General features: G+C 38.7%; 1 protein-coding gene across 2 annotated transcripts in view; it reads left to right on the top strand.

Annotated features, from left to right (window-relative positions):
* tox2 (TOX high mobility group box family member 2) overlaps positions 1 to 15,961 on the top strand; it is a 140,262-nt gene that overhangs the window by 111,629 nt on the left and 12,672 nt on the right. The window contains exons 5-6 of one of the 2 annotated variants that reach the window (XM_015959198.3): positions 11,215 to 11,481; positions 13,535 to 13,765. In XM_015959198.3, coding sequence (XP_015814684.3) covers positions 11,215 to 11,481; positions 13,535 to 13,765 — 498 coding nt within the window. The remainder of the gene's footprint in view (positions 1 to 11,214; positions 11,482 to 13,534; positions 13,766 to 15,961) is intronic. The other variant, XM_015959200.3, reaches the window with a different exon arrangement.

Here is a 15,961-nt window from a genome sequence, read left to right as displayed (position 1 = left end):
TAAATATTTTATATTGCGTACCAATTTTCCAAGCCTGCACTTTTCAAGGTACATCTGTTAAAGAGATAGCATAAAGGGAGAGACTGACCAGGTAAAGCTCTTTGCACTTTGTGCACTCCCACCTTTTATGGACAGCCTTTTGAATGACACCATTAAAAATTTGCATACAGTACCTATGGCAACCGGCAACCTTTTGTTGGATTCTTTCATAATATTTGTACAGCTGTCTGCAGCTGGCTTTATTTAGCTCGGGCTTGATGTCACTGCATGATAACCTTGTGCTTTTTTCTTCTTGAAACAGGTGAAAGCACCAATTAAAAGCACTAAGAGACATTTAATAAAAAAACGTGGGAATTATAAATGCATTATGTCAGCAGCAGGGCTTTGAATAACATGTTATGTAGTTTATAGATGGTTTTAGTCAGACCTTAAGTTTATCACCTTTATAATATTTGTATTGCATTCAATACTGAGTTATAAATGTTCAGTTCTAATGTTAAGCTATAAGAAACATATTTAACAGTGTGCTTATGAAAGTGCAACCTCAATATGCACCATGAGTCAGATTCATGCAAATGTTTGGTTGTCTTTTGCTCATTTTTCTACCTTTTTCACGTCAAGTTTTCACAAAGCAGTAAAGCCTTTTCTTCCACGAACCCCTCTGCTTTGCATGTCTCCTTCTTGTTTATATTAAACACGGTGTGACTCAGATTAAAGGGTGACAATTTTGCCTGGAGGCTGTTGCCATGGAAATGCATCTGCTATAGCTATGATAGGCCATTCATGTTTGATTAATTGTTTTTTCAATGCTTTTGTTTTGTGAGAACCCTTAAAGAACGGGTCTGTGGAAAATGAAAAATGGATTTCTATTTCCTTCTTTTTAATTTTCCCCTCCCTCTTTGCTTTGTTTTCCTGTTTTGGGGGCTAACCGCCTGTTTTGCCGAGACGATTTCCTCTCGTTTTTAAGAGGTGTAGTAATGGTGATTTGAATTATGATTGGAAGTTGGAGATTTCCATGCACGGGGAGGTTACAGCTTGGTTATTTGAAATGCAAAGGGAATGTCTTTGTTCGTGGCTGGCTTTTGTGAGCAGCTGCTGAGGCAAATGCAGAATCTAATGTAGTGTGAATATTATGAGTTTTCAAAGCAGGCCAGAGCCACGCACAACATTACTTTGAACTCCATTTTTACTCTAGCAATCTACTGGGACCAATTATGATTAGAGAACCGAGCCTTCATCTCTGAACCTCTGCTTGTGTTTATCAAGACCTCATATGCTCGGGTCTTTTCAATTTGATCTTTTTAGCACTGCACTAATGTGTAATGTATTATTTAACTCATAAATGATTAAAAGAGCTCACAAATGCACGCTCATCACTTTTTAGATCTGTAAATTACCAAACATTCCCGTATGTGGCTGCATTAAAAGCATCCTTTGCTCCGTCCCCATGTTACATCTACATGGATCTTGAAATACAGCTTTTGATTGTTAATTTGGAAGATTAAAGATGGCTAAGAGCAAAACTTTGAGCAAATCTAAAGCTCTGTAAGTTATTGCAGGGGTTCTCAATTTGGAGGGCACTCTCCAGCTGCAAACTCCATTTTTGTTTCTGTTTGTAATCCCCGGTGTCGCAAATTGTGTTGTTTAGAGTAGCACTAAGCAATGTTTCTGCTGCACATACTGAGAATAATATATCTACAGGAGGGCAATGGGGCTATTGATCAGTATCATGGGCTTAGCGATCGCGTTACCAAAAATAAAAATCTTTGACTTTTTAAGAAATATTTCAGGCTGCAGGAAAAAAAGTATTCTTTTATTGATCATCTCTCAGAGTTGAAGGTAAAGTTTTGTTGCTTCCAGAAAAAGTTGTCAATTAGAAGTGTTCTATAAGATCATATGAAATAGAGATAGAAAAAAACATAATTTAATATAATAACAATTCTTAAAACCATGGAGAAAAAAATATGATAAATCCTTTTTGTCACTTTTTTGCCAAATACACAATGATGATGTGGTTATAAAGAAATATTAACAAAATGAACATAAAGCCACCAACCAATCAGTCAGAATGTAAATTTATGGCCCTTACACACTAGCATCAGCTCCACTCCACCTGGCCTGGGTTGGGAGTTGAATTTTCCCGAGTGTAACCGGATGTTTTTTACAGCCATTTTCTCTAGGAGGTCTGCCCAGAGTCAAACAGGGCCGGCACGCCCACTGCTGACTGATTGGCTGGCTCAAAAGCACGCCTACTATTAGGGGGAGCCTCCGATTGGCAGAAAGAATCAGCCTGTGGGGGCTTCCCGCATGCGCGATTCATTATCATTCTGTGGAGTTAACAAGCCTCTGGCGGGTCCCCAAGATGGCGGCGCTGTGAACGGTCTTTACAGAACTTGCTCCGTCTTAAAATTCCTTTATAAGCAGCAAAACGAACCCTAAGGTGCAAACTTCTAGCTGTATGTGATGGAAAAAAACCTGAGCTCAAATAAGAGAACTCTTATTACTCCTACTTCCTCCCCGTCAAAACCTGGTAAGAAAAGAGTGATGGAAACTGACACGGCGGAAAGCATTATTAAGACGCTCAAGATGGCTATCGAAGAGCAAGGAGCTAACATCAAGAAGAGTATTAGCGACCTGAAGGTTACTATTAACTTTATCTCAGAAGATCTCAGAGAGCTAAAAGGAAAAGTGTCTCGTACTGAAGTAAAAGTGGATAAAGCAGAAGAGAAAATTCAAACACTGGAAAACAAAGTGCTGGAGTTGTCTCGGTATAAACGAAGATGGAACCTGCGACTTCACGGTCTACCTGAAGAAGAAGGAGAAGATGTACGCAGTAAGGTTATTGAAATCTGCCAAAACATGGATGCTGGCCACCGAGATAAGTTCCCGGAGGTACTCGATTCAGTCCACAGAATCGGCCGACGACGTGAGTCCTCTTCTGCACCACTGCATCGTGCCATAATCCTGCAATTTACTATGAGACACTTTCGAGACATCATCTGGAAGGCGGCGAAGCGATCTGACTACCTGAAGACAAGGAAGCTCCATTTAAAAGAAGATCTCTCTCCCGAGGACCGAGAGAGGCGCAACCAACTATGGCCACAGGTGGAGAAAGCACGTAAGGAAGGGAAAATTGCCTACTTCGTGGGAGCCCGTGCTTTCGTGAACAGAAAAGAAATTCACTGAAATCTCTTCCAGCCCAGTTGTGGATATACCTCAAGGTCTCGTTCCCCTATTGTTCTGAAGACTTATAGTATTCTGTTGCTGCTAAATTGTTTTGTGAAGCACTTTTTTAGACAGAGTAGTTCTGCTCTCTCTGAAGCTTACACACTGTTCTCAGGGTAAAATCTTTATTTACTTTTCAAAATTTCATCTTTATCTTTTATTTCTTTTAATGCTCGAGGACTAAGAGACAATACCAAAAGGAAAGCTCTGTTTTTATATGCTAAAAGTTTGAATACTGACTTTTGTTTCTTACAAGAATCTCATTCTGAACCTAAGGACGCTAACTTCTGGAAATCTCAATGGGGTGAAGATTTATGGATGTCTCATGGCACAAATCATTCAGCGGGAACTCTGATCTTAAAACATAAATTTAATGGAAAAATTATATTGTCAGAAACTGATCCAAACGGACATTTTATTTTGCTGGTTGTTTTTTTTAATGATCAGACCCTCTTATTGGGTAACATTTACGGCTATAATAACAAACAGGAGAATATTGACCTAATACTTGTTATAAATGAAAAAATTGAGTCTTTAATAAGTAAATTTGCTAATCTAAAGATTATATTAGGAGGAGACTGGAATCATTCACTCAATGACATGATAGACAAATGGCCAAGTAAAAGTCAGGAGAGTAGTAATTACATGTTGGATTTTATAAATGAAAGAGACCTAATTGATATCTGGAGAATCAAAAATCCAACAATTAAGGAATTTTCATGGAAAAATAGATCTGGCTCCTTACAGTCTCGTATTGATTATTGGCTAATTTCTGATCCTTTATCCGAATATGTTTCTACATCAAAAATGTTGCCAAAACCCTTGACAGATCAGAAAACAATTTTTCTGGAGATATGTTTGTGTGCTAGAAAACCATCTAAAAGAGTGAATTCATATTGGAAATTAAATAATTCTCTTCTACTGAATGATTCTTTGGTAAAGGAAATTAAAACAAAAATAGATGAGTTTTGGAACAAGGCATGTGTTGAAAATACTTTTTGTAAAAATTGGGAGCTAATGAAATTTGAATTGAGGTCCCTTTTAATGAAAAGGGGAGCTGAAACAGTTAAAAATAAAAAAAAGAAGAGTCAGAAATAATTTCTGAAATTATTACCTTGTCTAGATCACCTGATAATTTATCGGAAGATAACCGGAACAGACTTCAAATTCTACAATTAAAATTAGATAATATATATATTTACAAGGCAAAAGGTGCCTTTGTGCGGTCAAGAAGGAAATGGCTTGAAGAGGGAGAACAAAACTCTAGCTATTTTTTCAAATTAGAAAAACACCATAATGCTCTTGCCAGCATGACTAAACTTCGTACAGACGGGATCATCACACAAGACCCTCAAGTGATTTCCAAGACTTGTGAACTTTTCTATAAAAATTTATATAAATCTAATCTTTCTACAGAAGCCATGGAAATTTTTTTAAACTCCTTAAGTAATATTAAGACTATTAGTGACAATAATAAAGCCATTTGTGATTCCCCCACCACAATACTAGACATTGAAGAGGCTATTAATAAAATGAAGCTTAATAAGAGTCCAGGGAATGACGGTTTGACTTTGGAATTTTACAAATTATTTTCAAAGGATCTGTCGTGCTTTTTACATAAAGTATATATTGAAAGCATTGATAATAACAAGCTGCCTCCTTCTTTGACTCAGGGGCTAATTACTTTGATTCCAAAACCTCAAAAAGACATCCTTTCGATAGAAAATTGGAGACCTATTTCACTGCTGAATAACGATTATAAAATAATTTCTATGTGTTTGGCTAAAAAGTTAAAATGTGCACTGAATGATATCATTGATGAAACACAGTCTGGTTTCATGACTGGTAAACACATAACTAACAATATAAGACTGGTAATTGATATTTTGGATTATTCAGATTTAATCACAGATAATAGTTTCATTCTTTTTTTGGATTTCTATAAAGCTTTCGACTCCATTGAACATGAATTCATGTTCAGAGCACTTGACATTTTCGGTTTTGGAAATATCTTTAAGGAATCATTTCAAACTCTATATGCAGATGCAAATAGCTCAATCAAACTCCCATTTGGTACAACGAAAAGATTTGATATCAACCGTGGGATCCGGCAAGACTGTCCACTTTCCGCATTTCTCTTCCTTCTTCCTATGCAGTTACTTTCTATTCACTTTAAAAATAGCAGTGTGGTGGGTCTCTCTATTGCTGGCAGAGTACTATCTATTACTCAACTAGCGGATGACACAACACTTTTTTTAAAAGATAAATATCAAGTTGATGAAGCTCTCAAAGTTGTCAATAATTTCTCAATAGCCTCTGGTCTTAAACTCAACATTCCAAAATGTGAACTTCTCCCTGTTAAATTCTGCACGGATACTATTATATCAGGTGTCCCTGTTAAAAATAAGGTTAAATATCTTGGTATTATCATTCAAAAAGACCAAGATGCCAGATTATCTGAAAATTTTGACCCTCTTGTAACTGCAATACAACATAAATTTAATCTTTGGCTTCAAAGAGATTTATCCATTACCGGAAGATCCTTGGTAGCCAAAGTTGAAGGCCTCTCCCGACTTATTTATGCAGCTATGGCACTTGATGTTTCAAAAGAACTATGCACAAAAATTGATAGAATATTATTTAACTTCATTTGGAAAAAGAGAATACATTATATTAAAAAAAATGTAATGATAAACAAATTGTGTTTTGGCGGTCTAAACTCTTTAGATTTCACCTCCTTAAACGCGTCTTTTAAAATCAAATGGATCAAACTCTTTTTAAAAAATCCCAGTTCAATTTGGAACGTTGTTACCAACCACATCTTTAACTCATTTGGAGGACTGCACTTTCTGCTAAGATGCAATTACTATATCTCTAAATTACCGATTAAACTCTCCAACTTTCATAGTCAACTCTTATCATCTTGGTTAATGATATACTCTCACAAATTTTCTCCCCATAAATATTTCATTTGGAACAATCAGGATATTAAATTTAAGAATAAATCATTATATATTCAAAAATGGGTTGATAGAAATATTTTACTTGTAAGTCAATTACTGAATGATGATGGTCAATTATTTTCCTATAAGGAATTTTTGTTTGTTTATGATTTTCCTGTCTCTCCAAGAGAATACGCTGTAGTTTTTGATGCAATACCAGATGGAGTGAGAAGGTTATTGGTGTCTGCTCCTAAGGGTAGAAATTGTATTATTCCAGAACTAAATCCCGGTAGCATATTCATCGGTAACATATGTCCTTTATTGAGTGATAAAGCCACAAATCAATGTATTAGACAAATCATTCAAAGAGCTATTGTTTCCAAACCTGCAGCTGTATTTTACTGGAACAATATTTACAATTATATAGACTGGAAAAACACTTGGATTTTACCAAGAAAATTTATTATAACTAATAAGATAAGAGAGGTTTCTTTTAAGTTGATCCACAGATGTTATCCGGTAAAGACATATCTGGTTAAACGTAAGAAAAATATTGATACTCTTTGTACTTTTTGCGGCAATGCAGAGGAAACAATATGTCATTTATTTTGGGATTGCACTTATACACATGTATTTTAGATTGATCTAAATAATTTTATAAACACCAAAATTGATCCCTCTTGTAAACTGAAGTTTCACCATATTCTATTTGGCCTCTCACATACTGATAAAATTATTTCAGGAAAAATATATATTATTAATCTTCTGATCATTTTTGCCAAATTTCACATACATTGTACAAAATTCTCTCAACAGCGTCCAAACATATTTGCTTTTACAGCCCTGTTTTCCAATTATCTGAAGAATCTTAATAACAGTACTAACTCCAAAGCGTGTAAAACACTAGAGCTGTGCCGAATGTATAATTTCACTTGATTTACTTGTTTATTTGTACCTTGAGCATTTTATTTTGTTTATTTATTTATTTTCAATTTTTTCCCAGTTATTTTGTTAATCTGTTTTCTCCTAAAATATACCTTTTTGTTTAAGTATACTTGTAGTTGTATACATAACTTGTTCAACTTGTTATTACACGATGTGGAATGTTTATACCCTTTCTATATTCTACAATACCATGTATGTTTGTTATTCAAATGTCTAAATAAAATTAAAAAAAAAAACAAGCCACTGGCTGAAGCCATTTTTCTGTCCCTCCCTGCTGTGAGGAGGGGCGCACACACACACACACACACACACACACACACACACACACGCACAAGCACACACAAGCGTCTTAAATAAGGCACAGCAAATCAGCGTAATATTACTGCAATGGTATGTCTATAAACGCGCCATGCCGGCATGGCGTTGCGCAAATTTTGCGGCATTCGTTCCACCTCGCTTGGTAGTAATATTGCGGTAATGGTCTGTCGTATGCGCCAAGGCGCAGCAAAGGCAGATGTCATGATGACGTGGGGAGTTATTGCTGAGGTCCGGCTGGCAAATCTATTGAAAATGAAAGTAAACACAGGCAATAAGGTTTGCCTTTTTAACAAAATCAGCTGAGATGGCAAACTGGAGCGCCGCAGCGCTCCATGAGCCTCTCTGTTAGAGCTGAAGCTCAGATCACCAGAGACTGCACAGGGACTGATGGGGACAGACACCTTTAGGAGCTGCTTGTTAAAAAAAAACTTAACGATCACGACTTCAATTGCAATAAATAGCAAATTATGTCAAAGATAATCGAAAGTCTGCGAGACCGCCCCATAGCCCCTTTATGCCACCATTACCTAATCTTTTATGAAATTGCCACAATTGCGCCACATTACCACCACGGTCAGATCTTATAAACGACCTTTATCCTCCCCAGGGAGCTGCGGCAAATCCCGTTTTGCAAACGCTGTGAACCTGTAAAAACAGCTATAGTAAAGCCAGACAGAGCAAAGCAAGATACAGTATCAGAGTCAGAGTCTCCAAAAGCAAGACTGCTCAGGCCATTTTGTTTGATAATGGAGACCCTGCAGACTTCTCCGCGCTCTTTTGCTCCACCCACGTGCCTGGAAATGCACTCATGACATCACAGACCACAGATCACCCATGTGCTGCATTCCTAAGGCAAGGTGGAACGAATGCGGCCAGGCTGGGGCAAGCGGAGCGGAGTGGAGTGGAGTGGAGCCGATAATAGTCTGTAAGTGGCAATAGTTCAAGATGATAAAACCTCTAGCCTGGCAAGCTATCCTACATATGTGAATATAGTAAAGTAAGTAGGTAAAGTTTATTTATATAGGACTTAAATCACAAAAAGCTTCACACAGATCAACAAATTAAATAATAAAAAGTCTTAAAAGAGCATAAAAACAAAACAACTAAATACTAAACAAATAAAAGATATTTAAACACACCACATATTTAAGTTTCTTCAGATTTAAATAAAAGGACCTTCAGCTGCTTCTTAAAGGTGTCCAGACTGTTAATACTATGTGTAAAAAAACAAACAAGGAAGTTCAAAAAGTGGAGGTTCAACTGCCTGGAAAGAGCAATCACCTCAACTTTTATATCTGATTTCTTTGGAACTTCTAGAAATATACAGTTTAGCTATGACACATAGAGCTCAGTCATTAGGCGGGAATCTGCTGTTTAATTTCAAACTGTCTCCACGTGCTATTGGACGATAAACAATGTCATGTTTTTTTTAAATAAAGGACTTACGTTCCTCTATCTGCTCTTGACTCAAAGAAAAGCCTAAAGAGTCCAAAGCTGATGCCAAAACTGTTTCAAAAAAGCCATCGCCATCTTTGTTTTGGCGCTCTGTTGCAGTAACATCCCATCCACAAAACCAATACTGTATTGTACTGCAATGCTGTAGTTGGCCCACCAAACTGATAGAGCGCTGTAATTGGCCCACCAAACCGATAGAGTGCTGTAATTGGCCCATCAAACCGATAGAGCACTGTAATTGGCCCACCGAACCAATAGAGCACTGTAATTGGCCCACCGAACCGATAGAGCGCTTCAACCACCAAACCGATAGAGCAATGTAATTGGCAAGCCTCAAGACTGGTCAGGCCTGCTGAGGTTCTAATGGAGCGTGGCTAGACCGACCTGCAGAACAAACTCCTTTTGCTTTGGCTGCTGTCTGGCTAGATTTCCAGGCTACAAAATCTATGCAATATTTGTTTCGTTGGAGGACAACTCACTTCTGTGCTGGAAAAATACAGTGGTGTGAAAAACTATTTGCCCCCTTCCTGATTTCTTATTCTTTTGCATGTTTGTCACACAAAATGTTTCTGATCATCAAACACATTTAACTATTAGTCGAAGATAACACAAGTAAACACAAAATGCAGTTTTGAAATTATGTCTTTTTATTATTTAGGGAGAGAACAAAATCCAAACCTTCACTGCCTGTTGTCTTGTCTGCCCTGAACATGTCCAGTTTTCACACTCTGTTAGGGCATGGGGGGGGGGATGATTGACAAAAATGTCTGGGTGTTGATAATTTTTTGTATTTTACGTTGTGACTAGAGGTGTAAAGAGGTGAATTTTAAAGGTGTGGATCACTCATTTAATCGATACATTTGCAGTGGTCTCTAGTATGAATGAATGCCTTAAAGGCAGAACTCAGGGCACAACATAGCCCACAAAGCCTTGGCTCAGCAGGACCCATCTGCGACATCAGAGCTGTGCTCCAGACGAAAGGATTTGGAGTCTTATTTGCTGACATTTACACATCTTGCCTCGGATTGGATAAAAGCAATGTGACTCTACCACTGACTCTGTTTGTCTCTCCAAAAATAACAAGCCTGGAGGAGCATCTGCTGTGTGTTTGAGCTGCTAATGCTATTGGTTAGCTTCTGTTGAAAGACACATTCTCTGCTGACTCTGGACGCTAAACCAACAACAGCTTTTCCTGTCTTGAGTCAACATGTGTATGTCCAGTTAACAATGTGACGTAGATCTGTCAGGCTTTTCAAATCCTAGAGTTTCATCGTCTATTTTCTATCGGAAGCTAATGCAGGATATAGGTGAAGGAGACTTGTTTTTATGTTCAGCATGCGTGAATACCTCAGAGTGGCTGATTATAATCAGAAACAATCATTGAATTATTTTTTCAGTCAACCACACCCTTAATGAAGCTGCATTAATTGCATTGATTTTGTGTCACTAAGAAATAAAACTTGCTCAAAGAGAGTTCCAGATTGCTTTAAAGTTGCTAGAAAAGCTCGACTCTAGAACCCAATCATCATTCTAGCTCCAGCTGTCAGACATACAGTATTAGACCAGAACCCCTTTCTCTGTAGGTTTCGAATGACTCTTCAGTTGCAAAAACAGTTTTTCCTGACAACTTGTTGATTGATTATGAATCAAACCAGTTTTGGTGGGTAGTTATCATAAAACGTGATGAATTCTGTTCAGCAGTAGTGAAAGGCAAAGAATAACCCTAACCCCACACTAAACTGATTTGAAGAAGAGGGGAAACAAAAATGACAAACAACCAAAAAGAAAATCTTAAATCTGTTGTTTTTATTTCACTTTGAGCTGCAGCACCAGTGTGTGTGCGGTCCCGCTCCGACCAGTCTGTTCCTTTGTTTGAAAAGAAACTGAGTAAATTCCTCGAGACGCCCGGTTGTAGTTCGTATCATTCATGGATCATTTTTCATCAATTCTTCTGAGAAAAAACATTTAGATTTTATGAAATCATATTGCTGAGCAGAGCAAAGAAAAATGTGAATGGAAACTGTGAGAATGTAGATAAAAGACAGATTTATTATTAAAGCTTTTGTGAGATAAAGAGCAGGTGTGAAGGTAGCAATCATGTTTTCTGAGGAATAATAGTGGAGAGAAAAAAGCTGTCTTACCAGCTTTCTCTCTTATTTTTCTTTCTGTTCAGTGATTCTTTTGCAATCCTCACATATTTTTCAGCACGCATGTCTTTTCTCAAATAAAAAAGTGTCATCTCCACCTCTAAGTATTTGGCTAATTGGCAGCGTTTTATTACTCTGAGTAGAGGAGAAGATAGTAAAGCTGGTTTCTTCTCTCATCCCAGATGCAGCAGATGGCTTTGCACCACCACCAGCAGCAACACCATCATCACCAACCTGATGGCGCTCATTACGATCTCGCTCGTAACCACCCCCTGATAAGCAACTCTCCTTCAATACTGCCCAACCCCATGAATGCACTATCCCAGCTAAACCATCAGGTCAGCCGGAGTGCACTGCCTCATGGCTCCCCCTCGCCTCCCGGGAGTAAATCAGCCACACCCTCCCCTTCGAGCTCCAATCAGGAAGAGGAGACAGATCCTCATGTGAAGGTACTGATATGGTGTCTCGGGCCTGTCGTAGTACAGATGGAGGCGAGGATGAGGTGGGATGAATTACATGCTATAGGAGCACCGTTGAGTTCAGGAGGAGTTTAGGTTGAGCTTCAGCTTGAGTCAAAGATATTTTGCAGCACAGCATTGAGTCACGTTTAAAGTTTAAATGTGAATTTGGGCTTCCCAATGAATGACCTATTGTAATGCTTAGAAAACTGTTGAATATTTGAAGATTGTATCCCATGAATGTATCAACAAAAATGGGCTTAGATTTAAACTTCTATTGTTCGGTGTACTAGTGTACAATGCTGTTTTCTTAGAGGTCAACTTCACTGAAAAAACATTTTTTAATCATTATTTCAGATTATAATCAGTCACTCTGAGTTTTCATGCAGGTTGAACATGAAAATAGTCTCCTACACCTATCTTCTGCATTAGCCTCTGATAGAAAAATGATGGTGAAACTCTTAAGATTTGAAAATCCTGATAGATCTACATCACACTGTCACTTAACATTCATGGACTCATCCTTCTTGACTCACGACGGGGAAGGTTGTTGATGGTTTAGGGTCCAGGAAACAGCAGAGCCCATCTCAGCTAGTAGAAGCTAACCTGTAGCATTAGCAACTCCACCACATGGCGGAACTCCTCCAGGCTTGTGTTATTTGTGGAGATAAAACATCAACATTGCAAAGCAAACTTAAGTCAGTGGTAGAGTTGTGTTGCTGCCAGCCGATCAGAGGTGAGATGTCCAAAGATCAGGAAATAAGACTCCAAATTCTGATCTGCCTCACTTCTAGCTCTTGAAATAAATTACACCATATTATAACTCCATTTGTATTTTATTTTATGTGTAAAAATTAAATTTTGTGTTGAGTATTGCATTTTTGTATGCGTTTGAATGCTACTGTTCCAGGGAAAAGTTAGCTTGAACAAAACTGGTCCATCACCATGACACCAAAAAACGTTGGAGACTGCTGAGTAAATACTTGTTTAAAAACAAACATAGTAGTTAAAGATTCCTACTTAGGAGTTTTACACCTTATTTCCAGCATCTCACTCACTATATAAACATGTCTAGTTTTTTTTTTTTTTTTTTTTTTTTTTTTTTTTTGTTCATGCAACCATTGGAAAATCCAGTTTGGCATTTGTCCCAAAAAGAAAAACACCGTCACGGGCCAAAAATGATGTTTGGACTTAGATAACAGTGACTGGTGTTCAGTGCTATCTTGTGTCCTCTAGCATTGCGGGTTTCCGGTCCCGGCAGAAGCGTCTCAAGGATGATACCCGATGGGAGGTGGAAGTGTTCGGTGACCGCATTTGCGTTCAGAACCTAGCTTGTTTGCAGATTCGCCATAGCAGCTTTAAAAGTGAAAAAATGTCATTGTCTTCATGCATTTGCATCATTCCTAACAGAGGAATCTAAATCCTCCTCCGCCATACATTTAGCTGCTGATTCACACTAAACACTAAAAATAAAAACAGAATCCTTTAGTTTAAATCACATATTTCCTTTTCTTGTATGTCTCTGCCGGGTTTCTCATGGCATATGTGAATAAAAATGATTACCATCTCTCCGATCAGTAAGTAATTCCATTTGCTCTCTCCAATTCATTCGGAGACCACATCAAAGCCAGAGCAGATACATCAGGCAATTTAAAATTCCTTTCAACCCTGGCACGAAATGTCTGAATTTATTACTTGCTGAGCAACAGCAAAATAAAGATTTGAAAAGGTTTGATAAAATTCAACTAGCACACGATATTCTTTTTTGAAAAAGTACAGCAGAGGAAGGGGGGTTGCCTGTGAGAGAGAGTGCTACTGTCAGTGAAACATTGCTGCAATATCCAAACGTTGGTTATTGAACAGAGGAATCAAATTATAGAGTTAATGAAGTTTACACGCTTCACCTGGACCTGGTGTTATAAGCTATCGTCAGAGATGCAATTATTCATTTTGTGGCTGATTTATTTATTTATTTTAATGCATTTGGAATTTCAGACACACTTATCCCTTTTCAGTATTTTCTTCTCCTCTGATTGTTTTCCAGATGACGGGTGAGAAGCGGCCATCTTCGGAGATGATGAAGCCGAAGCCCAAACCCCAAAAGAAGAAGAAGAAGAAGGATCCTAATGAGCCCACTAAGCCCGTGTCAGCCTACGCCTTGTTCTTCAGAGACACCCAGGCAGCCATCAAAGGACAGAATCCTAATGCCACTTTCGGAGATGTATCCAAACTAGTCGCCTCCATGTGGGATGGGCTGGGAGAGGAGCAGAAACAGGTGCATTGATGCTGCTTATGTGCAAATCATGGAAACATTTCACATGCATTCTGTAACAAAACTGGTGACCCAATGCAAGCTGGTCTTTGTTTTTTAGGGCTGGGTTGAAAAAGAAAAAACATTTACTTGTAAGTTCTTCCTTTATAAAATAAGTTTAGAATTTATTCTAATGAAAAAAATATATACAAACAGTTGAGAATAGCAGTAAAGGTGGAGTTCACTCGTTTAATCAATACGTTTGCAGTGGTCTCTAGTAGGAAGAAAAGCCGTGAAGGTCGTACTCGGGAGGTCAGGTGCATCTGTTTCAGGAAGTGCAAGTCAGCTGGAGGAGAAAAGTTGCTTCATATGACAGGATTTGGAGTCTTATTTCCTGATATTTGGACATCTCCCCTTGGATTGGAGAACAACAACTCGACTGTACCACTGACTCTGTTCGCTCTGCAACATTGATGTTTTATCTCCCCAAATAACACAAGCCTGGAGGAGTTCTGCTGTGTGGCGGAGTTGCTAATGCTAATGGTTAGCTTCAACTAGGTGAGATGTGCTCTGCTGTTTCTTGGATGCTAAACCAACTGTCAAGGTGAGTCCATGAAATTAGGTATGGGTTTGTTTAAGAAAGCAAGTTAAGGATCATTCAGATTTTAGAAATGATGCATTGAACTTTTAGAGATCTATTTCCAAATTATACATCAATAAAACTATATCTGGAACCGTATTAAATTAAGAACACACATCTAAGAATATCACAATCTTCATTTCAGTTTTGATTCAGATCTTAGACCAAATTCACCAAGTTCCACTTGTTATATTTTAAATATGATTGGTCACTCTGAGTTTCGCGTGCAGACTAATGGGCTCGACACACGGGAGGCGACAAACGACCGCGATCAGCAAAATTTGTCGCCGTCGCTTTTATTACCTGACACACGGGAGGCGATCCGCGGCAGCGGCCAGCGGCAAAGCCGTCTACGCGTTCTGTTCCATGGCGAAATTGAAACTTCCGTTGTTTTGTTTGGCTGTGTCAAGTTGGAGGGAATTAAGGTTATTTAAGCGGTTCAGAGCTAAACAAGTGGTAGATATGATGTTTCACAAGGTTCTGCTAGATTTATGTGAAATCTTACTTCTGATTTTACTATATAAAAAATAATAATAATCAACTTCTTCATGTTTGCTCGGAGATGTGCGGAGCATTATATCTGCTCATTGGTCAGTGAATGAAACCTCCGTTGATTGGTCCTCGTCCGAGCGACAGCGATGAAAAGTTGAAAATGTTTCAACCTTCTGGGATCGCGTCACTGGGTCGCCTGTGCACGACGTGCACGAGCGCAAAGTTTCACATGTACGTTTTTCGCGTTTCGCTTGTTAGGAGGGAGACCCGCGATTATCGCTTTGTCGCGCATGTCTCATTGAAAATGAATGGAGGAGAGGCGATGTCGCCTCCCGTGTGTCGAGCCCATAAACGTGAAAACAGCCTTCTAGATGAAAAACACTCTGATTAGAAATTCCATACAGATCTACGTCACACTGAAAATTAGCTTTCATAGACTCACTTATCTTGGATCGAGATGAGGAAGGCCGTTGTTGATTTAGCGTCCAGGAGAGAGCAGAACACATCTTGGCTAGTAGAAGCTAACCATTAGCATTAGCAACTCAACAAGCTGCTAGCTTGCCAATCAGAGGCGAAATGTCAGAATATCATGAATACTAATGACTAACTCCAAATCCTGCGGTTTTCTGCCCTCCGTCTAGCTAACTTCTACTTCCTGAAAAAAGAGCGCCAGAGCTTTGTTTAAATGGTAAATGACCTGCATTTGTATAGCGCCTTCTTGGGGTTCTACAACCCCCGCAGTGCTGAATACAGGCACCACTGGTCCCTCCGACCAACACCAGTAGGCAAGGCGGATTAAGTGTCTTGCCCAAGGACACAACAGCAGCATTCTCTGGTCTGAGCCGGGATCGAACCTGCCACCACCTGAGCTACTGCTGTCTTGTTCTTGATTTGTTTTCTGTGTAAACAGATAATGAATCAAGAACAAGGCTTTTTTTTTCATAAATGGCCTGTTTGTATAGCGACTTGTGATGGTTCTATAACCCCCCAAGGCACTTCACAACACTATCAGTCATTCACACACACATTCACACACTGATGGGGATGAGCTACGATGTAGTCACAGCTGCCCTGGAGCACACGAACAC

This window comes from Nothobranchius furzeri, chromosome 3 (assembly GCF_043380555.1).
Source record: "Nothobranchius furzeri strain GRZ-AD chromosome 3, NfurGRZ-RIMD1, whole genome shotgun sequence".
NCBI lineage: Eukaryota > Metazoa > Chordata > Actinopteri > Cyprinodontiformes > Nothobranchiidae > Nothobranchius > Nothobranchius furzeri.
The sequence above is the reverse complement of the archived record's forward strand: the minus strand, read 5'-3'. Positions and strand labels throughout refer to the sequence as shown.